The sequence below is a fragment of the Chelonia mydas genome, chromosome 8 (assembly GCF_015237465.2).
Source record: "Chelonia mydas isolate rCheMyd1 chromosome 8, rCheMyd1.pri.v2, whole genome shotgun sequence".
In the NCBI taxonomy this organism is placed as follows: Eukaryota; Metazoa; Chordata; order Testudines; family Cheloniidae; genus Chelonia; species Chelonia mydas.
The window spans coordinates 37,623,373-37,636,396 of NC_057854.1; the positions used below are offsets into that span (position 1 = coordinate 37,623,373).

Here is a 13,024-nt window from a genome sequence, read left to right on the forward strand (position 1 = left end):
GGAATAGAATCCAACACATCAGGACCAGAGAGTGACTGGCCCAGGTAGCTGCAGCTTCTCCTTAGACCATTCCTTGTTTACATACCCTAAGTTTTGTAAGTGACACATTGCATTGTTATATGCAGTGTTACTGTAGCTGTGTTGGTCCCAGGATATTAGAGAGACAAGGTGGGTGAGGTCATATCTTTTATTGGACCAAATTATGTTGGTCAGAGAGACAAGCTTTCCAGCTTTTCTTCAGGTTAAATATGAAGTTTTTTGTATTTACCTCTTACTACTTTATTCCACCTATGAAGCCGGACTTGGAACTGAGTAGTTTGCTAAAACAAAGTTTATCTGTTTTGATCTTTTTGTATTTTGTAGGTGTGTGGCAGAAACTTTTCACTTGGTGATGTATTGTACTACACACTGATCGCGCCAGGATGGCAACTGTGGCCAACATTTTCAAACTTCGAAACATAAATACGTAGCCCCAGTTTTAGAGGTGCTGGGCACCTGCAGCTCCCACTGAACTCAGTGAGATGGCAGGGTGCTCAGGACAGTTGAAAATAAGGCTATTTTTATGTAGATGCCTAGACATGGATATAAATGCCTGAATTTAGGCATCCAGGTTTGAACATTTTGGGTTCCAGCTCTAAAATTATTTTTGTCAGTAACTGTGTGTCCTAAAATTGAAAGTGACAATTACGGTAACATTTCAGAAAATAAAGAGAGAAGACCTCATTTACAAAATGTGTGTGTATATATGTATTGTTGAGTGTGTGTAAATATTTTTAAAAATAGAAGTAAAAGATAGATACTTTTTAATTTGCATACATACAGCTTGGATGGCAATGGGACTCCTTTGTGGGGAAGTCAGTAGTTATTCTGAGGCTTTTCTTTACCATAATCAATAAAGTTATCAGTAAATTAGTAATATCACAACTTCTGCTAAATAAAAACTAGGTCAGCTGTATCTATCTTCCATTTTCCTTAGTAACTGTATATACAAGCAGAATAATCCTGTTCTGCTTTATAAAGCCTAAACTGCTCATTCCCAAGATAACCCAGGAGACATCTTTAGAGCGCTAAAGGAGGTAAACTATTACTGCAGAGTTAATTAAGAAGATAGCTAGAAGTCTATGATTTTTGGAAGTACTTGTGTTTCAGACAGAAAACAGTTCTCCCTTTTAGCTCTCCTTACAAAGACTTAATACATAGAGCTGTTTCATGTATTTCTTTATTTACAAACTGCCCCTTGTCTGATAATGAATCAATGTGGGTGGAAAGTGATACAGGGCCCACTAATCAAGTTCCACAGTGGTCTGTTATGTCTGTAGTCTGTTGGGTCTCCTAAACAAATAATACATTTTGTTGTGGGAAGTGAATTCTTTTCTACATAGACAGAAAAATACTGTCATGCACCAAGGACACAGTATCCAGGAAAGGATTAATTAAAATATAGAATGTGAAATCAAGACACTGTGCAAGCATTTTTAGAAAGGGAGAAAGGACAAATTAGGAAGTTCTGGTACCATTCCAGCTGCATTAAAACACATCTTTCTCAGTATCAATTAACTCTGCTTCTCCCTCAGCTCATTATTTCTGGTACTATAGAGTTCTTCCGATTAAACTGATGCCCTTATCAGTCCATAACATGCTTCATTTCTTTCACAGCTTGGTTTCCTGAGCTTATTCTGGAAGATTATTCACTGAATTGTTTTGTCATGCTTTTTAGCAATTGTCTTGATTCAGGAATATTCAAGAGGGAGGGGAATCTTCTTGTTTTGTGTCTTTGTTTGTTTGTTTTACCTCAATGGAGAGATATATTTCTGGTTACTCCACTGAATTTTAAAATTATTCTCTTTTATCTACATTTTTAGCTTCTCCTAAGCATGGATGTATTTCCAGGCTGCAATAATCCTGAATCAGTTTGCTTTGATTTCCAAAGGCAAGAATAGAGGCATTAAAATACTTTTCTGTTTCCCTTGCAGCAAGCTCAGCCTAACCCAGACTGGCGTTTCTCTCAGGCCCAGAGACCTGGAACCAGTGGGTGAGTGATTCACTTTCTGTTCCTCTGCACACATGCTGGCTTTTCTTATTTTTCTTGTTGATTTCATGATTTCAGCCTAGGAAGCAGGGCAAGCTTCCTCCACCCCCAGACTCATGTCCACTCACCTGCACCGCAACCCTGCCTCTGCAGCTCAGGCTTGACCTGGAGGGGAACACACCTGGGCAGAGAGGGGAGTTTAATCTTGTGGGCAATTTAGTCCTTGGCTTCTCTGCTGAAACACCGCAAAAGGGGTCGTATTAGTACCAATTCTGCTGGTGTTCTTTGCAGCATCGTCTGTCTAGCTCCCTACAACTGGCTACTGGGAACTGGAATGAGGCCTTGTCTGCATACAAACTTGCACAGAACTAACTCAATGGGTTAGAATTCATTCCTTTTGTTTCTCAGTGCAAGCCTGCACATGTGGACACTCCTATTTTGGAATAAGAGTACTGTAGTTTGCTTTTGCTTAAATCAGTAAAAAATGGCTCAAGTCAAATCAAAATCAGACACATTTATTCTAAAATAAAAGTGTTTACACAGAGACTTTCACTTGGTGGTTTAATTATTTCAGTGCAAGTTTGGAATCACTGAAAACTCCAATATATTTTACATTGGTGTCAAATTTTGATTACTGTGAATCTGGGCTGGAATTAAACTTCTGACTTATAGGTGAAAGTCTCCATATCATGCTAGCAATCCCCTGAGTTTTCAACTCTCCCTAGCATGCTATTTGTTGTTGCTGGTAATAGTAGTAGTAGGTAATAGTATTAATTTCAAAATTTGACATATGAGTCTCCCCAGGTGCTAGCAAATAGGACAGGTACTAGGTGCTACCACAATGCAAATAATAATGATTTTAAATTCTCACATGATCTGAAATATGAGAGAGGCAAGTCATGGGCGAATAGGAGTGTGCAGTGAGGGCTGCTTTCTGGGAACAGAGCCAGGTGGGATCATTCATGGAAACATGCTATAGAGTCAGCCCTGTCACTAAGTAATTTGGCTCAGAATTTATTAGATTAATCTGGTTAGTCAGAATTAATCAGGAGACTAGCTTCGTTAATTTAATATGATTTTTTGGGGGATTTATTAAAATGCATCCATCATAATCTCTAGGCACATGTAAATTAATATAAAACACCAACTAACTGCAAACACAATTTATATTAAAAAAAAATCAAATCAAGCTCCCACTTCCCCATCCCAAATATCTTGGATTGGAGATTATAATGTTTAAATATTCAAAATAAAATTTATAATCAGACCGACAATCTAGGAGTAACACAAGATGCTATGTAGGAAAGTGACAATGAGAATTCAGGTGGTTGCTTTGCTTCTGGGCCAGTAAAGCCAATGACACAGTGGATGCTGCACTCTGCCCTTGGCAAATGGAAGAGACTCTAGTCATCCTGTACTTGTGACCCTACTTGCTGATTCTGCAAAAGTCACCAAGGTGTAGAGCAGGGCTTTGGAGCGGAGCCCAGAGCTGGAGCGCGGAGCAGCTCTGGAGCAGTGGAGCTGCAGGTTTTTGCCTGGAGCTGGAGCGGAGCCGGAGCACAGCTCCAAAGCCCTGGTGTAGAGATACCAATATTATCCCCTGCACAATCACACACTTGCCCAACGGGTCAGCTCCTGGCATGGCCTACAGGAACTATTCTTTAGAGGGAGCTTTGATTTGCTTCTGATTGTTCTTCTGGGCCTGAGTTCAGCAAAGCATTAGGGTTTAAGCACATGTTTAAGTGTTTGCCAAATTGGGCCCCTACTCACAGACTAGGAGTAAGCCTAATGAGTGTTGTACAGATTACTGCTCCTGTTCAGTCATTTACCTAGCAATGTTACAATTGCCTCCTCGAACCCTGGGCTGTCAACCCCATGCCACATGGTGTGGAGAAAGAAATAGAACTTTGCAATGGGACCACACTTGCTTTTAGCCCTGGAACTGACTGAGATTGACTGAGTCTATAGAAAAGCTATTGGGGTTATTTTAGAGGCATTTTCTATTATTAGTTATGTTTTATTCTCTCCCTCTGAACTCTGTGTAGTTGGATTCCTGGTACTAAGGGAGCCTGGCTTTGCAGATGGAAGAATTTTTTTTTTTAAGTCTCAAAAAAACCTTTTTAATACTCTCAGAAACATTATTAGCTGTACCATTTTCTATAAAATATGTGGCATTTACAGAGTGCATGAAGGTGTGGTGTGGCACAAGGGTGTTCCTGGCACTTATGTGACCTGCATAACTCACTTGTGAATTCGTCGCTCCTCAGTAAAAAGGAAACTCTACATTCATGCCAATAAAAACTTGATACCACTCCACACCATCAGCTATGTGAATATGATATGTATGTGGGTGGGATTTGCAAAACCATGCACGTGCACTCTCTCTCTCTTATACACACACACACACACACACATTTTCCAAAACAGAAAAAAAGTTTGTTGATTGCTGGCTAATGTAACCAGAATAAAAACTCTATAGCAAGAACACTGCAACTAATTAAATCATAAGTGTTAAAAAGTCTGCAAATATTCCATTAAGGTGACTTAGCTATAGATGCCAACAGCTTTGCCTTTCATCCATTCTCTTTGCAAAAATCAAAATGTGTGAAAATTCACATTACACACACCAATAACAGCTTCAGGCTACATTTACTCCTGTTCCACTGCGGGCAAGTGCACACCAAGGGGATTCTTTCTGAGGAAGGATAGGTGGTTGTACTTTTGGGACAGAGAGGACAGAGTTCCAGACTGAGCTTCATAGTCAGCGGCAACTGTTCAGGAGTCCCTGCACCCTGAGATTGCCCTACTCCTGCTTGCCTGTTACAATGAAGTGTAGATTATCAATGTAATAAAAATAATGAATAACCCATGTGGCATATGTCAGTTAAAGTATACAGAGAACAGAATTTTGACCATTACGTTGTAGAAGACGTGCTTTAAAGATATATCTTAGTCATGCAGCAATATCAGAAACAAAACAGCATAGTTTGGGTAATGTATAAATAATTTGATCATTAAAATATTTTACATTTATTGGTGATGGTTTCTGGTGAAAGTACAGAGGACCTGGAGCTCTACATCCAGCTCCCAGTGTCTCTGAACTAGAGGGCAAAGGTCAGAGAGGGTGACACATACAGATCAAGATCCACTCAATGTGCAGCGACAGTCAAAAAAGCGAACAGAATATTGGGAATCATTAAGAAAGAGATAGATAATAAGACAGAAAATATCATATTGCCTCTATATAAATCCATGGTATGCCCACATCTTGAATACTGTGTGCAGATGTGGTTGCCCCCGCTCAAAAAAGATATATTGGAATTGGAAAAGGTTCAGAAAAGGGCAACTAAAATGATTAGGGGTACGGAAAGGCTTCCGTATGAGGAAAGATTAATAAGACTGGGACTTTTCAGCTTGGAAAAGAGATGACTAAGGGGGGATATGATAGAAGTTTATAAAATCATGACTGGTGTGGAGAAAGTAAATCAGGAAGTGTTATTTACTCCTTCTCATAACACAAGAACTAGGGGTCACCAAATGAAATTAATAGGCAGCAGATTTAAAACAAACAAAAGGATGTATTTTTTCATACAATGCACAGTCAGTCTGTGGAATTCCTTGCCAGAGGATGTTCTGAAGGCCAAGACTATAACAGGGTTAAAAAATGAACTAGATAAGTTCATGGAGGATAGGTTCATCAATGGCTGTTAGCTGGAATGGGCAGGGATGGTGTCCCTAGCCTCTGTTTGCCAGAAGCTGGGAATGAGTGACAGGGGATGGAACACTTGATGTTCTGTTCATTCCCTCTGGGGCACCTGGCATTGGCCACTGTCAGAAGACAGGATATTGGGCTAGATGGGCCTTTTGTCTGACCCAGTATGGCCACTCTTACGCTATGTTCTAAGATACAAACTTCTCATCTTCAGCCCTTCTCTTATAGTTGGAGCTGAACCATCACACCTGATTGTAACCCTTGAAAACTGGGGAAGATTTAGATCCAGATCTCGACCCCAACTGTTCATTTGCAGTGAAAATATTTTAAGTCTTTTAAAACAGTCTTTGTAAACTTATATGAGACATTCAGTGATATAATCTGCCTCAGAATTAAAGTTCTTAGCAGAATGTCTAATGTGAATTTTCACCCATCTAGGCTTCTTAAGTGAATTATGAATTATAGGGCTTTCATAATCTTTGGGCCCAATTCACTAATGCTGTCTGCTTTGCACCACTCTAGTTATGCAAAACACCTAAGTAGCTAGCCTAACTGACCTCAGATGGCTCTTACACTACTCATAACATAAAACAGCTTTTAGATTGCTCTTATTTATGTCAGGAATCAGGCCAGCCCAAAGAACAGGAGAATGTAAAAGTGACTTACAGTCTCTTTTGTCCTTTGCCATGGCCATTTCTGCTACTTGTGTATGCACATTAGCATACAAATACACACATCCTTTGCACATGTAATTGAATATCTGAAAATCTATTAAATGTTGTTTAATGTTTGGAAGCAACTGTAATCAGAGTGAAGTACATGCCTGTGCTCTCCCACCATCATTACCATCTAGTGCTGCATAATGCAGATTGTGGCGTTAGTATCCAGTGTGAGGATGCTCATGGGCACAGTGATAATAATAACTAATAATAAATGTACTGGACTTTTCCTAGGACAGTCACAATGAGGTTTTGGACCTGGTTAAACCTAAAGGGGCTGCTTAGTCTAGGGCGAATGTTACAGCTTTATCATGTGTCTGAGAGACTGAGACAGGGACATAATGGTTTTTTTTTTTTAATATTGTCTCCTCCGTTTCCTAGCAAAGTGTCCATGTGGCCATTTTCTGGACAATGGCCACCCCTCCATTGTCTTCTACCCTCATCCCAGCCATTGTGTAGTTTGCTTGTTACACAAGAAAGATGTTATGAAGGAATAACATGGGCACAGCGGGTCCAGATAACTGTGTTTATTAACTACAGATAACATGTGAGGCCTAGTTTCAGATACTGTTGCTCTGGCAGGGTTCTGGTGGCTCTGAAACACACAGAATATTGTTAGGGATACTAGAAGGCTCACAAACTATTTGAAAGGATAGTACCTAATTCCTAACACTATACCAGTATAGGAGCTGCTTCCACAGTACTGCATGTACAGAACGCTACCATGGCATTACCCCCAGTGTGAGGAACACTGGAGTGCTCTGAGCTTGTGTTCTAATGGAAGCAGGCCCCGTACTGTACATTGCACATGTGATTCATTGCATAAAGCCTTTGTGATGAGATCAGGACAGTGCGCGCAGAGTGCTGCCACTGAAGCAGGTCTTACGCTGGGAGCAGGAATGCGGATGTTGGAGGAGGTCACAGTTTTTGCACACTGCCACCTAAAGCAGGTCAGCACTGGCATACTGGACAACACGCTCAACAGAGAGGGCATTTTCTTTTCTTTTTTGTTGTTGTTAAATAAAATTAAAGCCCCATGACATGTGTCATGTTGTCTGGAGTGGTTCACAACCATGAATGCCTACTTCAGGACAGACTGTCAAAAACAGGGCAGACACCCCAAACTGATGGTGTGTTCTATCATTAGACCTCACCAAGCCAGTAACAACTGTGAATTCCTGGATCACTATAACACAGAGGTGAGCAATCTACAGCCACATCTGGACGGCGGGCCCCTCCTGCCCGGCCCCTGAGCTCCTGGCCCAGGAGGCTAGCCCCTGGCTCCTCCCCTGCTCTGCCCCCTCCCCCACAGCCTCAGCTCACTGCGCTGCCGGCACAATGCTCTGGGCAGCGGGCTGCAAGCTCTTGCCAGGCAGCGCAGCTGCAGACCGCGGCCTGACCTGGTGCTCTGTGCTGCGTGGTGGCGTGGCTGGCTCCAGCTGGGTGGCGCAGCTGCGTGTCCTGGTGCTCTGGGCAGTGCGGCTGTAGCACTGCCAGCCACTGGTGCTCCAGGCAGCGCAGTAAGGGGGCAGGGAGTGGGGCGGGGGGGGGGGGTTGCATAGAGGGCAGGGGAGTTCAGGGTGGTGGTCAGGGGGCTGGGGTGTGGATAGGGGTCACGGTGTTCAGAGGACAGGGAACAGGGGGGTCAATGGGGGCAGGGGTCCCAGGGGAGCAGTCAGGAAGGAGAGGGGGGTTGGATGGGGCAGCGGGGGGCAGTCAGGGGCAAGGGTTCTGGGGGCAGTTAGGGAGAAGGGGTGGGTGGATGGGGCAGAGGTCCCAGAGGGGCAGTCAGGAATGAGAGGAGGGGTTGGATGGGGCAGTGGGGAGCAGTCAGAAGCGGGGGGGAAGTCCGGGGGGGGTCAGGGGACAGAGAGGGGTGGATGGGGCAGGGATCCCAGGGGGGCCATCAGGGGACAGAGAATGGGGGGGTTGGATGGGGCAGGAGTCCTGGGGGGGGCCAGCAGGGGGTGAGAAGTGGGGGGGTCAGATAGGGGGCAGGGGCCGGGCCACGCCTGGCTGTTTGGGAAGGCACAGCCTCCCCTAACTGGCCCTCCATACAATTTCGGAAACCTGATGTGGCCCTCAGGCCAAAAAGTTTGCCCGCCCCTGCTATAACAGTCTCACCATGGAGTCACAGACAGTCCCCTTAGACTCTCCAGTCTATCTTGCTGCTCAGACAAACTGGACTTACAGATAAATGGTCACTTACGCCAAAAATCACACCACACTCAGGTTGCTTCCAGTCCCAAGAGACCAGTCACTTACCCCCAGACCAACTGGTACCATAGATTTTACACCAAAGACAATGCCTGTAGCCAATCCTGTAATAAATGATCTAAATGTTTATTAACTAGGAAAAAGAAATAAGAGTTATTTACAGGTTAAAGCAAGCACACATAGACATACAAATGAGTTATCATTTAAATCCTAAGAGTGACAGAGTTTTAGTGAGCTGTCTATTCAAAATGTCTTTCAGAGCAGACCCAGGAGGCAGCCCTTGGGGATCTCTGGCTTCAGTTTAGGCCCTGACTACACTGGCAAGTTTCTGCGCAGTAAAGCAGCTTTCTGCAGTGTAACTCCTGCGGTCTACACACCGCCAAGCCACTTAGTGCGCAGAAACTGCTCAGTTGCAGCACTGTAAAAAACACACCCCGAGAGGTGTACGGCTTTCTGCGCCAGGGCTACAGCGCTGCGGGGCCAGTGTAGACACCATGGTTGATTACTGCGCTTGCGACTGGCCTCCAGGATGTGTCCCACAATGCCTGTTCTTGCCTCACTGGTCATTGGTATGAACTCTACTGCCCTGCCCTCAGGTGACCCACTATCATCCCCACCCCGTACATTCCTTTGGAATTTTGAAAGTCCCCTTCCTGTTTGCTCGGTGATGTGTGCAGTGGTCTCAGTGCATCTTTCCAGTTGGCCATGCCTGCTCCATGCACCAGGCGATCCCCCGCTTGGAGCAATGCCGAGCTGCTGGATCTCATCAGCATTTGGGGAGAGGAGGCTGTCCAGTCCCAGCTGCGCTCCAGCCGTAGGAATTATGATACCTACAGACAGATTTCATGATGCATGACAGAAAGGGGCTGTGACCGGGACACACTGCAGTGCAGGTTCAAAGTGTTGGGTATGAGGTAACACCTACCCTGGTAAACTAGTATTTCACAGTTGGTAACGTTTCTCTCCCGACTGTGGAGGTTTACAATTTCAGAGCAAAACACTTTTATAGTTACAGAGGAAACATTTAAATATTACGTTATAACATGGTATATAGATATTATAAGTCAGATTAATGTAGGCAGCAACACACAAACACTCTGTAGAGTCTAAATATTAAATACATTCTTATAAGACTCAAACCTATTTTGAGCAAACTAACATACAGGTGACCTGGTCTGGTCTCCAGCTACAGTGTTGTCAGTTCTTAGCTAATGTCTGCAGCCTTGGCAAAAACAGGCATCTGGCCTGCCAGCATCACAGTGACCATCCCAACTTCATGCTGAAAAAAACTTTACACCCTTCCCATCCTACCATTTTTGGCCTGATGACCAATGGATGCTAAGGGACTGTCCTCTCTGCTGACATTAAAGTGCAGTATCTCAGCACCTTTCAGCATTAGAAGCAAATGCTGTGTGTCCCATTGGAAAGCTGAGAATCTCCCATTGCCAGGATTATAGAGTTCTAATTATTATCTCTGCAAGGAGTGGGTGAGGTTTTGTGGCCTGCAATGTGCAGGAAGTCAGATTAGATGATCATGATAGTCCCTTCTGACCTGAACATCTATGAGTCACAATCTTAAATTTGTGATTTGTCTAGTACTGAATATTGCCCATTCTGAGTCTCAGGCCAGTGTAATTTGTTTACAGGTGGGGTGTGTGTGTATGGGGACTGGGGGAAAGGGCGGGTTTCTCATTTAGGGGAGAAAGAAGGAAACTGGCAGGTTATTTATTTTAAATGGCAGCCATTGGAATTTGCTCCAGGGTTTGGAATGTCAGAAGGAGTCCAGCTTATATGGCTTAGTGGCAAGAGTGGTCAAAGGGACATGATGAATTCTGGAACCATGTGCATTTTATTAATCAACACCAATATACATTATTGGCCATCCAGGTATTGCTGTCTCTAGCTAAGGGGTCCTGACACTTCTCCTTATAAGACCCTGTTTCTAGTTGCTCATAATTTTGCCCAGTTTAAACTATTCAGGTTGAACTCTTTCATGGTTGGTGTCTGCCTCAGGCTGAATTTCTATGGGAAGTTACAGCAAAAATGGTCCAGCCATTTCTGAGAACAAGATTAGTGGAAAATGCATTGTTTTCCCCAAGTAAACAAACAGGAATGTTTTTAGAAGCTCTAGTGCCCCCATGGTCTGAAACAGGGACTTGAGATTTGGTAGGGAGGTGTCCCTGATGTTCCTCAAATTTGGCAAAGTTCTAAACACCTGGAAATGGCAGTTCACACAGTTCAGTAGAGACTTGTTAGAGTTTGGCAGCTACATTCTCTGGAGATTCCATCATACTCCAGCTCAGGGATACAGGGGCTGAGCAGGACTTTCCCTACAACGGTTCTTCCCAGATTCCAGGGGCCATTGTGGGGCCAGGCATAGGAACAGAGAAAAACGAGACTGTTTTCTGTGAGCATTAAAAGCCCCTCCTGCTGTGCCCAGGCAGTATGGAGGAGGAAACCAGCTGACTCAAATGCAGAGGGACAACAGCTGGTCCTGAGGTGGGGTTGGGAGTAGGATGGGACAAGGTGCTTGGGGGAGTGGGTAGAGGAGAACTGGGACTTAGAGCTATCAGGTAGAGGGAGAGAGAGAAACTGGGACCTGGGAGGGGAGACGGGGGACTGCAGAACCCGTGGGGAAGGTGGGAGACTGAGCTTGCCAAGGAGCTGGGAGGAGGGAGACTGGAATCTGAGGAACCAGTTGGGTGGGGCAACTCAGAGCAAGTGGTGGGTGAGGCAGATCAGATGAGGAGCTAGATTGGGTGAAGCTCAGACTGGCTGGACAAGAACCCTTGGCTAAGACTGGGATGAGGAGCCCAAGGGGGCACTGGGACTGGAGGTAGCCCCAAGGCAGAGAGTTGGACTGGCTGGGCAAGGAAACAAGAAAAAGGCTGAGAAGTCAGTGAAAGGGGAGGAAGACTGAGCCGAGGAGTTGGTGGTGGGGAAGCAACAGGACAAGTACAAGAACAAACTGAGGGGACAGGGCAGAAGGGGTCAGATGTTGGACATGGGGGAAGGGGCAGAAAGGCCTGTGACCACTGGAGATCTCCCTCTCCAGAACCTGGAATTGAGTGCTCTGGGAATGACTCCGTATTGTATAGTGAAGGAGACAGTTGTCTGTAGGATCCCGCCTCATTTGTTGCACCTGTTTGATTGCAAGAAGAGAAAGGACGGTTAAGGCAATTGAGTGAAGCCTGGAGAATTGAAATCTATCCCTGCCTCTTCCATAAAGTTCCTATGTGATATTAGAGAGACAAGCTCGGGGAGGTAATATCTTTTATTGGACCAACTTCTGTTGGTGAGAGAGAAGCTTTCAAGCTTACACAGAGCTCTTCTTCAGCTGTGGGAAACTATACAATGTGAAACAGATTGTTTAGCATAAGTAGTTAATACATATTTTAATGACAGGTTTCAGAGTAACAGCCATATTAGTCTGTATTCGCAAAAAGAAAAGGAGTACTTGTGGCACCTTAGAGACTAACCAATTTATTTGAGCATGAGCTTTCGTGAGCTACAGCTCACTTCATATGCATCCGATGAAGTGAGCTGTAGCTCACGAAAGCTCATGCTCAAATAAATTGGTTAGTCTCTAAGGTGCCACAAGTACTCCTCTTCTTTTTATATATTTTAAGGGACCATTCAAGATGAAGTGGCCCGTTAACACACCTCCAGTCATAGGGAGGAAAGGAAGGGGAGGAGGAGGGAAAGCAGCTGGAGAAGGGGGTTGTTAGTGGGTTGCAGATTGTTGTAATAAGCCAGAAATCCAGGGTCTCTACTCAGTCCATGATTTTTAGCATCTAGCAAAGTTATGAGTTAAAGCTCCCAGGCTCATCTGTTGAAAGTGTTGTGCAGGTGCCCTTTGAGGATGAGGACTGACAGCTCAGATATGGAGTGATCGCTTTGTGAAAAGTGTTCACCCGCAGGTGATGTGGGGTTTTTGTCTTTTATCATTTTCCTGTCTGAGCTAATTCAAGAATGTAGTGATGGTCTGCTTTCACCCCTGTATAGTGGCTACTGGGGCATTCAGTGCAGAGGTGATACATGGAGGGCATGTGGGGTCAGATTGGCCTCCCGAGAGTGGGGAGGGAGAGGGGTTCTGTCCTTCTCTCCCTGTGTGTCCCCCCAGGGACAAGGGCTGAGCATGCTGGGTGGGCGAGAGGGGGGCTTCGGCTCACTCAGCCTCTGTCCCCAGCAGCCAAGTCCAGGCAGGGAGCCGGCCACTGCTGCCTCCCAGCCAGGCTCTCTAGGGAGAAGTGATTCATCCTGGGGGAAAGGCACAGGGAGAGAAGGACAGAGCCCCTTCCCCCTCATTTGTAACTTCGGTGGGGTGGGGAGAGTGCCATGGCCCTG

At 44.9% G+C, this 13,024-nt stretch overlaps 1 protein-coding gene and 1 pseudogene across 37 annotated transcripts in view; both read left to right on the top strand.

The window, feature by feature from the left end:
* LOC102931528 (protocadherin gamma-C5) overlaps positions 1–13,024 on the top strand; it is a 361,684-nt gene that overhangs the window by 329,893 nt on the left and 18,767 nt on the right. For all 37 annotated transcript variants that reach the window (XM_043552918.1, XM_043552919.1, XM_037907129.2 and 34 more), the window contains one exon: positions 1,974–2,032. In XM_043552918.1, the coding sequence (XP_043408853.1) occupies positions 1,974–2,032 (59 nt within the window). The remainder of the gene's footprint in view (positions 1–1,973; positions 2,033–13,024) is intronic.
* Positions 1–13,024, top strand: part of LOC102936717 — a 274,924-nt pseudogene that overhangs the window by 255,491 nt on the left and 6,409 nt on the right.